Below are 20,308 nucleotides of genomic sequence, written 5' to 3'. Positions count from 1 at the left end.
CTCAACAGGAGCTCTCAGTGTGCACTTGCAGCCCAGAAAGCCAATCAGATCCTGGGCTGCATCAGGAGAAGTGTGGCCAGCAGGTCGAGGGAGGTGATTCTCCCCCTCTACTCAGCCCTGCTGAGACCCCACCTGGAGTACTGCCTCCAGTTCTGGAGCCCCTATTACAAGAGGGATCTGGAGGTGCTGGAAGGTGTCCAGAGAAGGGCCACGAGGATGATCAGAGGACTGGAGCTGCTCTGCTGTGAGGACAGACTGAAGGAGTTGGGGCTGTTCAGTCTGCAGAAGAGAAGGCTCCCAGGTGACCTCATTGTGGCCTTCAAGTATCTGAAGGGGGCCTATAGGAAGGCTGGGGAGGGACTTCTCAGGATCTCAGGTAGTGATAGGACTAGGAGGAATGGAATGAAGCTGGAGGTGGGGAGATTCAGGCTGGAGGTGAGGAGGAAGTTCTTCCCCATGAGAGTGGTGAAGCCCTGGAATGGGTTGTCCAGGGAGGTGGTTGGGGCCAAGTCCCTGGAGGTGTTTAAGCCCAGGCTGGATGAGGCTGTGGCCAGCCTGATCTAGTGTGGGGTGTCCCTGCCCATGGCAGGGGGGTTGGAACTAGCTGATCCTTGTGGTCCCTTCCAACCCTGACTGATACTATGATACTATGGAATGTATAGCCTGTGGTGCTGTGGATTTGAATTTTAACTAACTATGTATTGTCTTTGCTAGACACCAATTATTGGGAACAAGTACGGTGACCAACACAGTGCAGCTGGTAGAAATGGGAAACCAAAAGTCATTGCTGTCACCAGGAGCACATCTTCAACTTCATCAGGCTCCAATTCAAATGCATTAGTTCCTGTCAGCTGGAAGAGACCACAGCTCTCTCAGGTACATAGTGTCTCAAACACCTATCTGTTGTAGACACTCTTTGTGAATGTATAGAAAAAATAGCTGCTGGAGTGCAATTTGAAGTCAGTGTTGTGTCTGGCAGAAAAATGAGCATAGCATAAACTAAAAGCTAATACTGGTGACAAAAAAGAATGGCCAGAGTCTTTCTAGAGGCTCTCAGCCTGTGAGATGACTACTTAAAAATGCACAAGTTGGACGTTTTCACCTGGATCTCCAGCAGTTATGTTCTTTGTGATGTTCTGTGTGATGTTCTTTGTGTTCTATGTGATGTTCTTTGGTCTGTTTTTCAGAGAAGAACGAGGGAGAAGCTAATGAATGTGCTTTCTCTGTGTGGTCCAGAATCTGGTCTTCCCAAGAATCCTTCAGTAAGTGCTGGTGGGGAATTGGGTTGGATTTTAGGTTCCAGTAGTGACTAATGTGGTTACATTAAGGAGAGAATGGTATCGCTGGTTGGAAGGGGTAGTTTAAAATCCAGCTAGCCTTGACACAAATTGCAGTCTTCACTTGCCCAGCTATCATCATTATAGTGGTACACTAACTGCCACTGGTGCCACCAAACTGGGGGAGGCAGGAGGGCTGCCTCCTGGAGTCAGCCTTCTTAAGCTTTCCAGGAGTTAGAAGGTTTTCCTTCTATTTTTACCCATCTCTGCAGGTTGTATTTTCTTCTAATGAAGACTTAGAAGTTGGAGATCAACAGACCAGTCTTATTTCAACGACAGAAGAAGTGATTCAAGAGGAGGAAGTGGCTGTGGAAGACAATACCAGTGAACAACAGTTTGGAGTGTTTAAAGACTTTGACTTTTTAGATGTTGAATTGGAAGATGCAGAGGTGAGACCTTGGAATTTCTTCTGTGTATTTCCATTTGAGAACATTTTGAAAATTAGGTTGTGTTGGTGCAATTCTGAGGAGTTGGCAGCTCTTCTAACTCATCCAGTTGGGAAGAATTTATGACATGGCTGAACTTACCTTGTCACAAACTTTACAGTGTGAAGTTGTTGCAGATTGGGTGGTTTGGGGCTGAGAGAATTGGGGATTCAGGGAGGGGAGTCAAGTGACTTTCTCTGATAGTGATCTGGACATTATAAGCCAATGACAGGATGAACAGCTGGGTGTCATGCAATGGAAAACTTCATTATGGAACAATATGTGAAGAAAATGGCATAATCTTTGTTCCTGATATGTTTCTACATTTTGAGACCATGAAGGGTAGCTTTCAGAGTTACAAACTGTATGATATTCTCTCTCATTATATATGATTGACTTGGTCACCATAACTGCTTGCATTGACTTCTCTATTGTATCTGCTTTGTTGCAGTTCTATTATATTTCCTCTACTTCTCCTTCTGTCAAAAAAGAGAGAGGGGAGGTAAACCAAAGTGAAGTATTGAGAAATAGTGAGGCTTCAATTAACAGTTGTTACTTGTTTGGGATAAATAAAAGGCTGTAGAGTTTGCTGAAGCTTGGAAGTATGACTAGAAAAGAACTGGGGAGAAGAAGTCAAATCCTTTGTAGTTTCTTTCAGTGCTCTTGTTGCAGTCTGTACAAAATACTGAATTATTAATGGAGACCCTTGCAGGTCAAGAGTCAACAAGCTACTGAGAATATCTGCCTGTCTAAGCACTAAGATTGTTCTTCTCCTGCTCAGTCCAGCCCTTTTCACAAAATTTTGCCTTTTTTTCCCCTTAATACTTGTAGCTTTATCTCACTTTTTCCATGCTTCCTGTGTATTGCTTCACTTCAGCCAATATTTGCATCTTCTAGGGAAAGCACAGGCTCATTATGGTCTGTGACTACACACTATCTATACAAATACAATTTCCTATATGGAATGCAAGTGGCCAAACAGCTCAGCAGTAGTAAAACGTTGCCCTAGATGGGGCCCTGCAGGTAGGATGCCAAAAGCTGCAGACTTTGCCAAACTAAGTTAATCTTAAATCTTCTGTGTTGTTTCAATAGATCATGATGAAGAAAAGACAGTTCCTTTCTCATTACTTGCCTGTGTGCAACATGTAGTGCTGTACTTGAAAGGAAAAAAGCACAGATGGTACAAATTTATGGCCTTACAATATAGATCATGCACTTGATGGGAGAGTTTTGGTATACCTAGTTTTGCACCAAAAATGCTAAGAATTAAACATCAGCAGTGGGAACTGAGGCTATTACTTTAAAGTCTGAGTAAAGGATCAAATTTAAGTGCTTCAACCCACTCTGGAGATGGGATTCTTTAGCTTTGCCATAACCTTTCACTTTGTTTGGAGCAAGAAGACTACAAAATGTTTAGCCTGCTTTTCATCCTTAATGAATCATGGTGATCTCTTACCTTGCTACAAGAGATACTCTGTTAGAGCTGTTTTGGCAGCCCCTACTTGCACATTTGGGGCTGGATGTGGTGTTTTAGTAACTGTAGATTGGCAAAATGAACTGATCAGGTTTCCCAGCAGAGGCAAATTGTTGAAGGTTGACAAAGTGCTTGAGAAAACCTAAGCTCATTATTGTACTTTTGAATGAAAACAACTGGGTTTCAAGACAGGGATTTCACTTAGGATGTTGGATGTTTGAAACCCAAGTATCCCAGCTTTAAAATGTGCAAAGGGGATGGATCCACTGGTTTCAAGATAGGGATTTCCCTTAGTGTGTTGGGTGTTTGCAACCCAAGTATCCCAGCTTTAAACTGTGCAAAGGGGATGGATCCACTGGTTTCAAGATAGGGATTTCCCTTAGTGTGTTGGGTGTTTGAAACCCAAGCATCAGAGCTTTAAAATGTGCAAAGAGAAAGGGTCCAGCTCTTGGTGTTGAGGGTACCTCTCACTGAAAAACTGCCACAGAGGAGCTGGTGAAACAGTTAATGAAGATACCCATTTTTCCTACGTCCTGTATACAATTACTGTTGATGGTGCTCTGTCAGTTGGATGTGGTCAGTTTAGATTCATGTGTGTTAGTTAAAGAATTTCATCTGCTGTTTGTTGGAACAGTTGTTCTCCATGTTCTGCTAGAGCAAATGTATCATGAGCATGCTGGTTTTAGTGTTTTTGTCCTCACTTTGTTTATTTATTTTTCCTACTCAGTCTCCCATTAGAAAGATGAAATTATGTTCAAGTCTAGCTTCTTGGCAAAAGCCTTTTTATTTTTTGTCCCAGAGCTTGAATCAGTCTTTTACTGTTGGCAAATCTTACATAATAAAACATTTTTCCCCTGGTTCTAGAGTATCTTTAAGTGTTTGTCCTCGTTCTTTCTAATTATATGTGTTTTCCTTTTTGCTAACCAGGAGCTGCAGGTAAGTTGCAGCCTGGTGCCCTGGCTTTGTTCATCTCTTGTTGTCTGTGGTGTGTTTGTACTTCCTAGTCAGATGTAGAAAACTGCTAGCTGCTGTAGTTCTAGATGATAGCTTGAGTTACTTTCCAAGAAGATATGCAAAAGATTTTCTACTTCATTTGCCATCTATTTTAATCTATCTGCCAAGGTCATTTAACAAGGTACTTAAAATTTCAATGAAATTAAAGGGCTGATTGAAACTCTGTTCATAAAGCATTCAGTACTTGTGTCTTCTGTGTTGCATTTGTGTGTTCATTTTCTTCTGTTGGTATCTGTGCATACATAAGTGTGTGAACTTGTTTTGTTACAGGGCGAAAGCATGGACAACTTCAACTGGGGCGTTCGTAGGCGCTCTCTTGACAGCATTGACAAAGGAGACACACCGTCTCTCCAGGAGTGTCAGTACTCTGGCAGCACACCCAGCTTGAACTTGACAAACCAGGAGGATACTGATGAGTCTTCAGAAGAGGAAGCAGCCCTGACTGCAAGTCAGATATTGTCTCGTTCGCAGATGGTAAGTTTGGAGCCTGAGAACTTGAGCTCTCACTTGGGTTTTTAATGGATAAGTATGGCTCACACTTTCAGCCTAAGTGAACTAGAGAGGAACTAAAGTAATGTGGCTAAACTTCTTTGTCATCACAACATCAGTGAAAGGGAAAAGTTATTTTTCCTGCTGCTGGTACATAACAGCCTTAGAATTCTGTTAAACCACATTTTTTTTCCAGTGTCATGGAATCATGGAATCAATAAGGTTGGAAAAGACCTCAAAGATCATCAAGTCCAACCTGTCACCCAACACCTCATGACTACTAAACCATGGCACCAAGTGTCACATCCAATCCCCTCTTGAACACCTCCAGGGATGGTGACTCCACCATCTCCCTACCACTTCCTGTACTTACTGTGTTTCATAGAATCAAAAAAAGGCTTGAGTTGTAAGGGACCTTAAAGATCATCTAGTTCTCAACACCCTGCCATGAGCAGAGACACCTCTCACTAAACCAGGTTGCTCAAAGCCTCATTCAGCCTGGTCTTAAACACTTTGAGAGATGAGGCATCCACAACTTCTCTGGGCAACCTGTTCCAGTGTCTCACCACCCTCATACTAAAGAACTTCTTCCCAATGTTAGTAGTCTAAATGTACCCTGCTCTAGTTTAAAACCATTACCCCTTGTGCTATCACCATGTGCCCTGTAAAAAGTCTGTCTCCAGGCCCTCTTCAAGTGCTGGAAAGCTTCTACAAGGTCTCTGTAGAGCCTTGTCTGCTCCAAGCAGGAGAGGTGCTCCAGCCCTCTGATCTTTGTGGCCCTCCCCTGGACCATCTCCATGTGCTTCTGGTGTAGGGGCTCCAGAGCTGGATGCAGTACTCCAGATGGGGTCTCCCAAGAGCAGAGTAGAGGGGCTAAATCACCTTCCTTGACCTGCTGGCCATGTATCTGCATTTAAATAGAAGCAGAAAATTGGATGTGTTCTATAGGAATGTCTGTCTTTATGAATTCCTAGCTTCAAAAAAGACTCAAACACTAAATGAGAACAAGAGCACTACGTGATCCCATGGGAGCCTCAGTTGTGTTTAACCACTGAAATTGCTAATTTAGTTATAGATTTTGAAGCATAACTGAGGCAAATCAAGAATGTTGGCCACTCAGATCTCTCTCTGCATTAGATAAATCAAATTAGGAAAGAAATGACTGGAGAGAAGCAACAAGGACAGTCTGCTGCTTTTCAGACCTAGGCAAAGTTTGTGTTAATGTTGTGTAACAAAGAGAGAGCTCTGCTCTTCAGTGTTTTCCATTTAGCATTCCACCAGTGCCAAAACCCTTTAAGAACAAGAAAGGGAATACTTTTCTGGATACCAAAGATACCTTCAAACTTCTCATCAAAGTTAAATGTTACATAAATGCATGTGATCATAGAATGGCTTAGATTGGAAGGGACCTCAGAGATCATCTACTCCAATCTCCCTACCATGGGCAGGGATTCCTCTCAACTAGACTCAAGACCTCATCCAGCCTAGCCTTGAAAACTTCCAGGGAGGAGGCATCCACAACCTCCCTTGGCAACCTGTTCCAGAGTCCCACCACATTTGTACTGAAGAATTTCTTCCTAAGATCCAGTCTAAACCTACTCTCCCTCAGCTTCACACCATTCCTCCTTGTCCTGTCCCTAGACACCCTGATGAAAAGTCCCTCTGCAGCCTTCCTGTAGGATCCCTTCCAGGTATTGGAAGGCAGCACTGAGGTCCCCCTGTAGTCTTCACTAGGCTGAACACCCCCAGCTCCCTCAGCCTATCCTCCTAGCAGAGGTCTTGCAGCCCTTGGACCATTTTTGTGGCCCTCCTCTGGACTCACTCAAACACCTCTGTGTCCTTATGACTGGGACACCAGAACTGGATGCAGTATTTGAGCTGGGATGTCCCAAGAGCAGATGCTTGTAATGGTTTTATTGTAAGACTGTTAAACTCACAATATGCAAATAAATTCAACTAGCTAACCATGTTGAACCCACCCATATCAAACCTGGCTTTTCCCTGTGATTTCTGTGTTCAATGAACTATGAAGAATTTCACCTTTTCTTTCTTTTCTGTCTTAGTTAAACAGTGATTCTGCCATAGATGAAGCAATATCAGACCATGCTGGTTTATCACTTCAGTCTCAAGATTCCACTAGCAGTGTGGGAACAGAAGAGGTGCTTCAAATCAGAACTGAGACCCCAAGTTTGGAGGCTTCTCCTCTAGATAACTCTAGCAACCAGCTGCCTGAGGTGGGGAGAAATGTGGGCTGGTGCATGGCTGATTTGGGCTCTTTCTAGTGTTCAGTAGCTACCCTGGCTTTCTTTTCAACTGAATTTTCGTCTGTTACACTGATGATTTGATTTGCTTTTAATATTTCTAACCTGTTGGAATGTTCTTACACAATGCTCCCTCAGTGTGAAAACGACTTCAGAGGGACAGAGGGAACTTATCCCCAGGTTAAAAATATTCCTGAAGGGCTGCTGCTGATCATTTCACGGTGCAGAATGAAAGCAGGCTAATATTCAAGAGGCTTTTATGTGATATGGTCAAAATCCTTCCTGAGCAACATTTTCTTTCAAATACCTTTTTTATTTCCCTTTTGGTTTTTTGTTTTCTTGGTTTTCCTGTCTTTGGGGTAATGTGATTGGTGCTATTTGGGAAATGAAACCTCAGGCCAGCTGTGTTAGCAGTTGATTCCCCTAAGTAATCCTTTGGAAAGGACCACAGATCCCAGTGGTCTGACCTTTTTTTTTGGAAAGGCCTGTGTGGACTGAGAGAGATTTCCAGCTAATGGCCACCTGCACATCTGTGAGTACTTCAGTTTCTTGGTTTTTTTCCAACAATTTACATTTTTTTAAAACCTATTAAAAAAAAACCCTCTCATCTGCTACCATTCCTATGATATTTAGCAGCTGGAGCTAAAGCCTCAATAGTGGTTTTTTTTTCCCCCCTTGAATTGGAAGTGGCTTTGTTCAGGTGGACTTTTTTCAGTTAACATTATTGATGCTACTGGTGCAATTGATGCCTGTTTCTGCTTGGATAGGCATTACTGATCCCATCTTTAGCAGAACACACAGTTTGAGTGAGTTTTCCAGAAAATTAAGCTATTCCTACATGTATTTGAATAATCTGTGCACTTAATCTTGAATAATCTTACACTTAAGAATGAGTCTTCAGCCAGCTTGGTGTAAAGAGTTGACTGACTCAAGTTCATAGGATCACAGGATGTCAGAGGTTGGAGGAGACCTCTGGAGATCTTAGTGTCGAACCCCCCTGCCAGAGCAGCACCACAGAATCCAGCACAGGTCAGACAGGAATGGATCCAGATGGGGCTGGAAAGTCTCTAGAGAAGGAAACTCCACAACCTCTCTGGGGAGTCTGTTCCAGTGCTCTGGGGCCCTTACACTAAAGAAGTTCTTCCTCATGTTGAGGTGGAACCTCCTGTGCTGCAGTTGACATCCATTGCCCCTTGTCCCATCACAGGGTGCAACTGAGCAGAGGCTGTTCCTTCCTTCCTCACCAGGGCAGTGTAGAGGAGAACCTCCCTGGAGCTGCTGGACACACTCCTCTTAATGCATCCCAGGATCCCATTGACCTTCTTGGCCACAAGAGCAAATTGCTGTCCATGGAGAACTTGCTGTCCACCAGGACCCCCAGGTCCTTCTCCACAGTCTTGCTCTCTAGCAGATCATCTCCTAACCTCTACTGGTGCAGTTTATTCTTCTTTCCCAGGTGCAGGAGTCTGCACTTGTCCTAAGTGATTGGTTAAGTGACTAGTTAAGTGACTAATTAAGTGACTGGTGTTGCTGAACAAAGACTCTACCTACTTGTTACCTAGAAATCACTCTTGAATAACAGGTAAACCACCCACCTGGCTAACATTTAATGCATCATAGAATGGCTTAGGTTGGAAGGGACCTTAGAGATCATCTACTGTAGCTGTAAGAACAAAAGAACAGAGTCCAACAAAGAGGAAAATGTGGATGGCTGGTTTCCTGTGATAAAATCCTCACCTTCTGAAAGTGTAATATTGAGACAGCAGCTTTCTCCCACAATTTTTCCATGTTTTTCCATTATGATGATCTATATACTTTATAAAAACTGTTTAGTTACGTTGGTCTCAGCTCTTGTAGAGTGCCTCTGCTTAGAATTGTTCTCTTAGTGCTTCAGCTGCAGCCATTTTTCTTCCAACAGACTTTTGGGTGAGGAAGGCTTACTTAATCTGGATGATTATTTTTTTCAACACAGGATAGAAGCTTTATGTTAAGGTATCAAAACAGAGAAGCAGTAGATGAACTGGGATTACACAGAATCAAATTCACCACAATACACTATCTGTCCTCTCTGTGCTTCCCTTGTGCTGTGCCCTCAGCTGTAACCCCCTGTTACCTTGTCATCGTTCTTTTGCAACTCCCTTTAGAAGCTCACTGCACTTCTGATCACCCAGGTGAAAGGATCCACATAAACTAGCACCAGTGCCATTTAAAACATCAAAAATACTTAAAACTGGGCTATAAAATAATTTCATGACTGAGCAGCATGCAGGAAACAAACAAAAAGCTCTGTCAAAAGAGATAAAAAGGACATTAAAAGGCATAGAAATGCAACTGGTGTCCCATGTTTATTTTGTGATAGAATGTTTATATAGTAGGGTTATTATAGTTACATACTTTTGTAATTATATATTGTAAATATATAATTCTATATACTAGAATAATTTGGATAATAATATCTAGTATATAATGATATATAAATTAGATATAATTTATTTACTATCTTGTTTACATTTATTTATATTAATAGATTCATTCATTTAACAATATTTAGTCTGTTTAACTGTGTTCTATTTAACTATATTTATTATGCTTAGAAATGCATGATTTATTCTTTTATTATATTTAACTGTATTTATTCTGTTTAGAAATACATGTTTATTTTGTGGTGGAATACAGGATTGTGTCAAACACAGGTTTACTTCAGCTGCACTTCAAGCACTCAGAGTTCCCTCTCCATAGCAGTTAGCTGTCTAGTTGGATTTGGCTGCTAAAAGCAAAAGCTTGGCTGTAAATTTATCAGGAGTGGAGTGGAATGGAATGGAATGGAATGGAGTGGAATGGAATGGAGTGGAATGGAATGGAGTGGAATGGAATGGAGTGGAATGGAATGGAGTGGAATGGAATAGAATAGAATAGAATAGAATAGAATAGAATAGAATAGAATAGAATAGAATAGAATAGAATAGAATAGAATAGAATAGAATAGAATAGAATAGAATAGAATTAGAATTGAATTAACCAAGCTTAGAAAAGACCTTTGAGATCATCAAGTCCAGCCTATCACCCAACACCATCTAATCAACTAAGCCATGGCACCAAGTGCCTCATCCAGGCTCTTCTTAAACACCTCCAGTGATGGTGACTCCACCACCTCCCCCCTGGGCAGCACATTCCAGTGGCCAATCTCTCTTTCTATGAAGACGTTCTTCCTAATATCCAGCCTAAACCTCCCCTGGCACATCTTGAGACTGTGTTCTCTTGTCCTGGTGCTGGTTGCCTGGGAGAAGAGACCAACCCTCATATGGCTGCAACCTCCCTTCAGGGAGTTGTGGAGAGCAATAAGGTCTGCCCTGAGCCTCCTCTTCTCCAGGCTAAGCAACCCCAGCTCCCTCAGCCTCTCCTCACAGGGCTGTGCTCCAGACCCCTCCCCAGCTTTGTTACCCTTCTCTGGACATGTTCCAGCAACTCAACATCTTTTCTAAACTGAGGGACCCAGGACTGGACACAGGACTCAAGGTGTGCCCTAAGCAGTGCTGAGCACAGGGCAGAATGACCTCCCTGCTCCTGCTGGCCACACTGTTCCTGATCCAGGCCAGGATGCATGCCTGCATATTAGCACTTAAATATTTTCTACAAGTGTATCCCTCATATGTGCATCCACCAGACATGATGGCTTAGGTTGGAAAGGACCTCAGGGATCATCTACTCCAACCTCCCTGTCATGGGCTGGGATGCCTTTCAACTAGACTCAAGGCCTCACCCAACCTGGCCTTGAACACACCCTGGGAGAAGGCAGCCACAACCTCCCTGGGCAACCTATTCCAGAGTTTCACTACCCTCATACTGAAGAACTTCTTCCTCAGTGCAGCTCTGTATTATAGATTAACATCTATACTGCTTCAGTCTAAGTTAGGATTTGCCATTAGGCAATAGCAAGTACAAGAAAGTATTCTTTCTATTCCCCTGAAAAGATCCAGTAAAAGGTTTCAGAGTGATTGATTGTGAATTAACCAAGTCTGAATTCCTCCTTTCAGTGTAGTGCTGTTAATAATACTGCTGCTGGAGGAAGAGGGAAGGGAGAAAGGGTCATTCTAATGTTACCTGCCTGACTTCAATCATTGTCTCTTATAATTGCTAGTGATTGAAAGCCTACATTTAGAGATTTGTGGTTAAGCCCTTAAAGCTCCCCATATTCACAGGAATGGCAGCATAATAAAAGTCCTTTTCCCACTGTTCATCTATTATGTTACTGCTCAGTTATGCTTTAGAAACCTCTTAAAATGGAGAGTGGAAAGGAGAAGAAAGGTTCTGTGCTGATTCCAGACCCTGAAGGCAAGCATGAGGCAGTCACTTTGGTCCTTACCTTGAAAAGGTTCAAGTCTTGAATGTGTCATGTGTTTGAGGCTATTGGCAGATGTTCTTCTGGCAGTGTTCTCTTAACAGTTTTGATTGAGTGCATTTGAGAAATCTGAGTCCTATTCTAGGAGACATTAACACATTAATGTTAACCTGAAGTTATAAACACTACAAATAAACTGCCTGTCTTTGCTCAAGTACAGCTGTGTGAACAATCCAAAGAGCTGAGTGATTAAAGTATGAAAGGTTACTTGTAAACCATTTCTTAATGTTACCTGACTGATAAGAATATCTAAACCCTGACAACAGAAGTAATCAAAGTGTGTTTGCTTCACAGGAAGGCAGTTCAGCAGTAAGGGATGAACAGGTTAGCACTGCTAGTGAAGACACTGGGTCCTATCTGCTCCAAGAACAACAAGACTGTCTGGTCTGTCATGAGTCTCTTGAATTGGAAGAGACCCCAGAACTGGCCGAGGGAGCAGCTCCTGAGAGCTATTCTGAATCTGTCTGTGAAGAGGATGTTACTCTTGCCTTGAAAGAGCTGGATGAGAGATGTGAAGAAGAAGAAGCTGACTTCTCTGGTTTGTCTAGGTAAGATTGATGTTGGCTCTCAGTAACGGAAATTGCATGTAACCAGGGCATGAATCCAACAAAGCAGACTTTCTTGTGATGGGATACAAGTACCTGAAGTGCTGCTTTGCATATCTGAAGTAATGCAAGCTCATTCTCTGGGGACAGCCAGAACATGCCTCCACCTCACTGCACAGGGATGGCTACTGCTGCCTTTTACTGGTAGCTGATCTGAGACCCTCTACTCTGATGCTTGGATTTGCCTGTTACAGCAGACAAAAAAAAAGTCATTAATTTGCTCAGCAATTGTTTCTGGTACAGGGAAAAGAGCCATGCAGGAAAAGATGAATAAAAGAAACTCAGCACTTCTCATCACCATCAGCCAGAGAGAAATGTGAAAAGGGGTCAGAGGGCATTGTGGAGAGTTTTCTTGGCAGCTACCAGCTGCAAGCAGTATGAAACATGGCAAAGCTCATGCTGCAGGCCTTTCAGAACTGCTCTGAGTTATGGCAGAGCCTGTTTTGGCACCCAAAGACAAGATTGGGGCTTTTTAATCACAGCTCCTGTGGAAATTAGGCCAGGTTGTCCTTGTATTTGCCCAAAGGTTATTTTTAGCCTTAAAGTTAATCAGTCTCTCGTATATTTCTAAGACATTTTAAAATAAAGTAACATCTTCTTTTCCATTGTTTTAATATGGAGAGCAAAAAGAACTACTGAGAGAAAAAAGTTCTGGTTAGTCCTAGCTGGTTGAGTTACAATTGAAGGCCTAAGTCCCTTGAAGGTAACAGGCTAAGAAGGATGGAAAATAAACCAAAAAATTAAACCAAAAAATTCCTATATTCACAGAATCAATAAGGTTGGAAAAGACCTCAGAGATCATCAAGTCCAACCTATCACCCAACACCTCATGACTAACTAAACCATGGCTCCAAGTGCCACATCCAATCCATTTTTGAGCATCTTCCCAGATGATGACTCCACCACCCCGCTGGGCAGCACATTCCAGTGGCCAGTTCCTCTTTCTGGGAGGAACTTTCTCCTCACCGAGAGCCTAAACTTCCTCTGGCACAGCTTGAGACTGTGTTCTCTTGTTCTGGTGCTGCTTGCCTGGGAGAAGAGACCAACCCCCACCTGGCTGCAACCTCCCTTCAGGGAGCTGTAGACAGCAATAAGCTCTGCCCTGAGCCTCCTCCACGCTAAATACCCCCAGCTCCCTCAGCCTCTCCTCACAGGGCTGTGCTCCAGATCTCTCCCCAGCCTCATTGCCCTTCTCTGGACACCTTCAAGTGTCTCAATATTCTTCTTAAACTGAGGGACCCAGAACTGGACACAGTACTCAAGGTGTGGCCTGACCACTGCTGAGTACCGGGGCAGCATGACTTCCCTGCTCCTGCTTCCTTGTAACACAAATCATTTTAACAATTAACTTAATGGTTGTAAGTGGTGGCATGGATTAATATATAGCTTTGTATCTTTATGGGCTGTATGGTGCCTAATGGAAAGTATGACTGCAGAATGCTCTTTGAACAAAGGTCTGTTAAATTGATTGCCTGTAAAGATGAAAGTGTTGTGATCTATCGCCAGTCACTTCTGGTGTTACTTAAAACACTTAGAAAATAGCATTCTACTGCTAAATGAGCTCTTGTGTTTCCCTTAAAGAAAGCTGAAAGGGTTTTGTAGATATTGGTGGGCCATATGTTGAGATTCATTACATGTTAATTCAGTTACTAGGGGCAAGGAAAAATAGAATCACAAAATGGCTTAGGTTGGAAGGGACCTCAGAGATCATCTACTCCAACCTCCCCGCCATGGGCAGGGATGCTTCTCAACTACACTCAAGGCCTCATGCAACCTATCCTTGAACATTCCCAGGGAGGAAGCATCCACAAGCTCCCTTGGCAACTTATTCCAGTCCCTCCCCCCATACTGAAGAACTTCTCCCTAAAATCCAGTCTAAACCTAGTCTCCCTTAGCTTCCAGCCATTCCCCCTTGTCCTGTTGCTAGACACCCTGATGAAAATTCCCTCTGCTGCCTTCCTGTACGATCTCTTCATGTATTGGAAGGCAGCTATAAGGTTCTCCTGGGGTCTTCTCCAGGCTGAACACCCCCAGCTCCCTCAGCCTATCCTCCTAGCAGAGGTGTTTCAGCCCTTGGATTATCTTTGTGGCCCTCCTGAACATAACCTATAGATAGCCCTTTGTCTGTAGTGCTATCTAGAAGTAACAAGTTTTCATACATATCTGAGAGTATTTTCATACATTGCAGGAGCAAAAGTTTCTGCTTCTTCACTCTTTTCTTGGTTCATGGTCACCTCAGTTGATTACTGGTTTTGCAAAACACTGTTCTGGAGTCCATATGCTTACTGTTATTTTCTTCTTAACAAAATGGAGGGGTGGGGGTTTGTTCCAGGAAAAAAAAACATTACTAAGGAGCTCATTTCTTTTGTTATCTGTAGCCAAGATGAAGAGGAACAGGATGGCTTCCCAGAAGTACAAACTTCCCCACCTCCTTCACCTTTTCTCTCTGCCATATTGGCAGCTTTCCAACCAGTAGCATACGATGATGAGGAGCAAGCCTGGCGCTGCCACGTCAACCAGATGCTGTCGGACACGGATGGCTCCTGTGCTGTGTACACATTTCATGTCTTCTCAAGATTGTTTCAGGTCAGTGGATAGCCAGCGTGGGGCTGGTTGCCTGAAATCCTCTCCTCCTGCTTTCAAAGCTATTCTTCCCCTCTGTAACTGCAAACCCCACAAGATTATGGTAGCAAGAAGCCTGAGGAGGCCAATCAAGAGCAGACCAAGCCCTCACGCTGCTAAAAGAGTGTTAAGGGGTTGTACACTGTTTTTCCATGGGATGTGTGCTGTGTTCATTGGCTAGGAGTCATTCTACTCAGAAAAAAAAAGCTCAACCCCCCCACCCCCCCAGTTCAGTGGGTTTTGTAAGCTCTTGCTTCAGGTCGTGTCCCTTCTGTAGTGTTCTGAGTATCACCCAGGTTCTGTGCTGATTACAGAAGTAATGTCTTCCTCCTGGGTTTTCTGGGGGATTAATTATTTTGAGAGCACAGCATGACAGACATTAGTGAACTTACCTTACATCTGTCTCATGAGACAAAGGTGGGGCTTTTTCTGCAGAGAAGTCATTAAAACACCAGGAGATCCACTAAAGCTGGAAGTTTCAAATGCCTCTGGCTGTATTTACCTGGCAGAAATACCCAACACAAAATGCCTATGGCTTAATTTTTATGTCTTCCTCCTTCCTCTATATAGGGGATGAGTTTTTTACATTTTCAAAGTGGTACCACTTGAGTGTACATTATTATTTGCAGCTTATTATGGGATAGAAGGAGAACAATGAATCCATTCTACAGGCCACAAGCCAAGTGAGCTACGAGTGGGTTCAATATGCAAACAAAGACCTTTTGACTCCAACCCTTTCTCCTATCTCCAGGGTTAATTTTGCCTGCTGTTTGGTGTATTATAATAAAGCCTCACTGTGTTTTACCACACCAGCACACATTTTACCCCATAGGTACACAGGACCCTGAATTAACTTACATCTGAAGAATTCATACTCTACTTTATCCATGCACTAACTTGTGTCTGCATCTGTAGCCATTTCCCATTTTCAGTTGAAGTGTTTTGCCACAGCACTGTGCAATTCCTGTTTCTGATTTTTGTCATTTTGCTTCACCTGGACATCAAGGGTTTATCTTCTCTCCATTGTACCAAAGCTTAGCTGCAGTTGCTCTTCACACATTCCTTCATTTCCTGGAAGTGTTAAAAGTGGAGTCTCTCTCGTGTTCATTAAAGAGGGAGCTAGAGAGAAGGATGTAATTTTCTGTGGCTTGACAGGATAGCCCTCAGCTGGAAAGATGGATAGCCTGGGAAAAGTGACTATAGCAATCCAGGGCTTGAGCATGGGCAAAGAACTGCTCCTGAGGAGTTGTTACTGGATACAAAGAAAGGTTAAAATGACTGCAGGAGACCCAGGAAGCCTTGTTGGACTGCACCTTTCCATTTTGCTTCTGGCTCATACACTGTGTAAATGTCACCTGTGTATAGTTTTATCCTACATGGAACTTGATAGGATTTAGGAAATAATATATAGCAAAGCACAATGTTTTATTAGGCTAAGCTGATAATCTATGGAATTAAACATGATGTACGTAGGACTGATGGTAAAAGAAGGTAGAAGTCCTGCAGGTGGCAGTTTTGGACACAGATTGTGTTACCCAGGTTATATTCTGACTCAAAACTGAACATGAATTCTGATTCAAAATTGAAAATGAATGGACCTGGTCCTGTCTGTACTGCATAAAGACAAATTGTTTGTCCAGCTACCCTGATTTTAAAGGCCTACCCGTGAAAGGACCAGTGTTCTTTAGAGATGTATTAGTTCATAGTATCATAGTATCAGTCAGGGTTGGAAGGGACCACAAGGATCAGCTAGTTCCAACCCCCCTGCCATGGGCAGGGACACCCCACACTAGATCAGGCTGGCCAGAGCCTCATCCAGCCTGGGCTTAAACACCTCCAGGGATGGGGCCTCGACCACCTCCCTGGACAACCCATTCCAGGGCTTCACCACTCTCATGGTGAAGAACCTCCTCCTCACCTCCAGCCTGAATCTCCCCACCTCCAGCTTCATTCCATTCCCCCTAGTCCTATCACTCCCTGAGATCCTGAGCAGTCCCTCCCCAGCCTTCTTGTAGGCCCCTTCAGACACTGGAAGGCCACAATGAGGTCACCTGGGAGCCTTCTCTTCTGCAGACTGAACAGCCCCAACTCCTTCAGTCTGTCCTCACATCAGAGCAGCTCCAACCCTCTGCTCATCCTCATGGCCCTTCTCTGGACACCTTTCAGTATTCAGTATCACTAAGGTTGGAAGAGACCTCAAAGATCATCGAGTCCAACCTGTCACCACAGACCTCAGGACTAGAGTAGGGAGGACACTACTGCCCACTGCAGGCTTGAACTCCTCCAGCTCCCTCTTGTAATAGGGGCTCCAGAACTGGAGGCAGTACTACAGGTGGGGTCTCCCCAGAGCTGAGTAGAGGGGGTGGATTTGTCATTAATGACAAAAATGCATGATGGAAATCTGCCCTGAGATTCTTCACCTGGAAAGCCAGAGGAAGAGGAGTAAAAAACAATGGAAAATAATTGGGTTTTTTTTCTGATTTGCTTTCCAGACCATCCAAAGGAGGTTTGTGTCTATAACAAATGACTCAGTCAGCTTCCTCGGTGAGAGTCTGCAGCGCATTGGGAAGAAGTTTCAGAGCTCTCTGGAGGTGATGATGTTGTGTTCGGAATGTCCAACAGTCTTTGTGGATGCAGAAACGGTAAGCATCCCCTGCACTTCCATGCTGGAACAGCTGGCTGCTTAAGCTTCTTGATGTGACATACAGAAGTGTGGGTTTAGCACTTGGAAAGCTTGGGAAGACTTTGGGAGGTTTGAATCAAATGTGTTAGTTGTGTTTTTGCCTTTCAGATGAGATTTGTAGATGCACAGAATGGTTTGGGTTGGAAGAGACCTTTAAGATCATCCAGTTCCAACCCCCTGCCATGAGCAGGGACACCTTCCACTAGCCCAGGTTGCTCAAGGCCTCATCCAACCTGGCCTTGAATACCTCCAGGGAGGGAGGGGGCATCCACAGCCTCCCTGGGCAACCTGTTCCAGTGTCTCACCACATTTGCTGTGAAGAATTTCCTAATCTCCAGTCTAAATCTCCCCTCTTCCTACTCAGAGCCATTGCTTCTTGTCCTGTCTTTACAAGCCCTTGTAAAAAGTCCTTCTCCAACTTTCTTGTAGGCCTCCTTCAGGTACTGGAAGGTCACTATAAGCTCTCCCCAGAGCCTTCTATTCTCTATTGTCACTAATTGAGGCATCTGAATAATTTTGCCATGTAAAAGCAAAAGATGCTCTTTCTAACCTGGATAGGTTTTTGGATGTTCAGAACAACACATTGACAAAGGCTATGAAAGCATTCTGGAGCAAGTGGATTACCACATGCTTGCCCTATTTTGCCCTTCCTTAAATAGTTGCTATTGGACATAGTCAGATGGGGGACTGAGATCTTTGACCTTGACCCAGTATCACATTCAGCAAGGCCAAGTTCTAGATCCTGCACTTGGATCACACAACCCTGTGCAGTGTTACAGGCTTGGGGCACAGTGGCTGGAAAAGCTGTCCAGCAGAATAAGACCCCTGGGTCAGCCCCAGCCATGAGCCAGCATTGTGCCCAAGAAGGCCACCAGCATCCAGGCCTGCATCAGGAACAGTTTGGCCAGCAGGAGTAGGGAAGTGATGGTGCCCCTGTACTTGGCACTGGTGAGGCTGCACCTCAAATACTGTGTTTAGTTCTGGGCCCCTTGCTAAAAGGAGGACATGGAGGTGCTGGAGTGTGTCCAGAGGAGGGCAATGAAGCTGTCAAACTGTCTGAAAAGCAAATCTTGTGGGGAGCAGCTGAGAGAACTGGGGTTGTGTAGCCTGGAGAAAAGGAGGCTCAGGGGAGACCTGAAAGGGGGGTGTAGCAAGGTGGGGGTGAGACTCTTCTCCCAATTAACAAGTGATAGGACAAGAGGGAATGGCCTCAAGTTGTGCTGGGATTAGGTTGGGTATTAGGGAAAATTATTACACACTGGTACAGGCTGCCCAGGGGAAGCAGTAAGGTCACCACCCCTGGAGGGATTTAAAAGGCATACAGATGTGGTGCTGAGGGACATGGTTTAGTGGTAACTTGGTCATGCTAGGTTAACAGTTGGGCTTGATAATCTGAAAGGTCTCTTCCAACCAAAATGATTCTGTGACTCTTTGGTCCCATGATTGTTAGAAGTGACAGGAGAAGAATTAGCAATTAAAACTGAAATGGAAGTAAAATGACAGGGAGAAATGGTGTGGAGCAGAGCTGAGGGAGCAGCTCCTGAGGGAAAAAGGTACTTGGAAACTGTTTTGGGAAAGGCAAAGTCATTAATGGTAGAACATTCTTCACACATCCAGCAGTTCCTGCTCCTGCAGATTGAAGCCTTTGGTGGTGGTTTATATATTGAGAAGGGCAACTAACCCTCCCTGGTCCCTCCTGGACTGCTACAGAGGCAGTCCTGTAGTGCCTTTTCTGCTGCCCATTTACACTAACTGTGTGCTTACCAAATTTTGTTCGTGGCTTTGAAAGGTCTAAAAATCCCTTTGAAATGTATTTATTTCAAAATCAAAGCTGTTGTTCCCTGACTTATGACTTAACTGATCCAGCCACAAAGGTATCATGAGTGATCTGTGGGCTACTCATTCTAATTGGATTGTTTTTCCAAATGGGGACTGGGAAATCTCACATTAAATAATTTAGATGTTACACTACGTGGACTACAGTCAGATGTTACATGGCTGCAGTGGTGATTGCTTTTATCTTCCAGCTAATGTCTTGTGGTCTGCTAGAGACATTGAAGTTCAGTGTTCTAGAGCTCCAAGAGCATTTGGACACCTATAATGTCAAAAGAGAGGCAGCAGAACAGGTGAGTCTCTGATGTTTTATACCAAAAAAAACCACAGTAGAACTTACTCATCAAGACCATGTTGCAGGTCTCAATACAGATATCCAGAAGTAAACTGTGGGGGAAAAAACTGAAATAACATTCTGTTTCCTTTTCTTACTCCTTTTCCACCTGGACAATCTGAACCTGAGTGTTTTTTCTTGTGTGTCATTTATCTTTGTGGTATGGATTTCTGCAGTGGAAATGTCTAACACAGCACAAATGCACTGGGAAGAGCTCAGCTCATGCCTAAGTTAAAAATCCTCTTTTCAGAATAGAATAGAATAGAATAGAATAGACCAGACCAGACCAGACCAGGTTGGAAGAGACCTTCAAGATCATCGCGTCCAACCTATCATCCAACACCACCTAATCAACTAACCCATGCAACCAAGCACCCTGTCAAGTCTCCTCCTGAACACCTCCAGTGATGGTGACTCCACCACCTCCCCAGGCAGCCCATTCCAATGGGCAATCACTCTCTCTGTGTAAAACTTCCTTCTAACCTCCAGCCTAAACCTCCCCTGGCACAGCCTGAGACTGTGTCCTCTTGTTCTGGTACTGGCTGCCTGGGAGAAGAGACCAACCTCTGCCTGTCTACAACCTCCCTTCAAGTAGTTGTAGAGAGCAATAAGGTCACCCCTGAGCCTCCTCTTCTCCAGGCTAAGCAACCCCAGCACCCTCAGCCTCTCCTCACAGGGCTGTGCTCCAGACCCCTCCCCAGCTTTGTTGCCCTTCTGTGGACTCGCTCCAGCAAGTCAACCTCCTTCCTAAACTGAGGGGCCCAGAACTGGACACAGGACTTGAGGTGTGGCCTAACCAATAAACCAGGGAAGTTGGTTGGGTTTTTTTTTC

At 44.0% G+C, this 20,308-nt stretch overlaps 1 protein-coding gene across 9 annotated transcripts in view; it reads left to right on the top strand.

Annotated features, from left to right (window-relative positions):
- FRYL (FRY like transcription coactivator) overlaps positions 1-20,308 on the top strand; it is a 214,671-nt gene that overhangs the window by 178,522 nt on the left and 15,841 nt on the right. For all 9 annotated transcript variants that reach the window (XM_068137657.1, XM_068137658.1, XM_068137652.1 and 6 more), the window contains 9 exons: positions 715-876; positions 1,188-1,262; positions 1,550-1,726; positions 4,521-4,724; positions 6,803-6,973; positions 11,694-11,947; positions 14,383-14,590; positions 17,119-17,268; positions 19,337-19,435. In XM_068137657.1, the coding sequence (XP_067993758.1) occupies positions 715-876; positions 1,188-1,262; positions 1,550-1,726; positions 4,521-4,724; positions 6,803-6,973; positions 11,694-11,947; positions 14,383-14,590; positions 17,119-17,268; positions 19,337-19,435 (1,500 nt within the window). The remainder of the gene's footprint in view (positions 1-714; positions 877-1,187; positions 1,263-1,549; positions 1,727-4,520; positions 4,725-6,802; positions 6,974-11,693; positions 11,948-14,382; positions 14,591-17,118; positions 17,269-19,336; positions 19,436-20,308) is intronic.

This window comes from Melanerpes formicivorus, unplaced genomic scaffold, assembly GCF_026170545.1.
Source record: "Melanerpes formicivorus ecotype bairdi unplaced genomic scaffold, bMelFor1.0.p_v2 SCAF_4, whole genome shotgun sequence".
Taxonomy (NCBI): Eukaryota; Metazoa; Chordata; class Aves; order Piciformes; family Picidae; genus Melanerpes; species Melanerpes formicivorus.
Note: the sequence above shows the minus strand (reverse complement) of the source record. Positions and strands in the feature narration are given on the sequence as shown.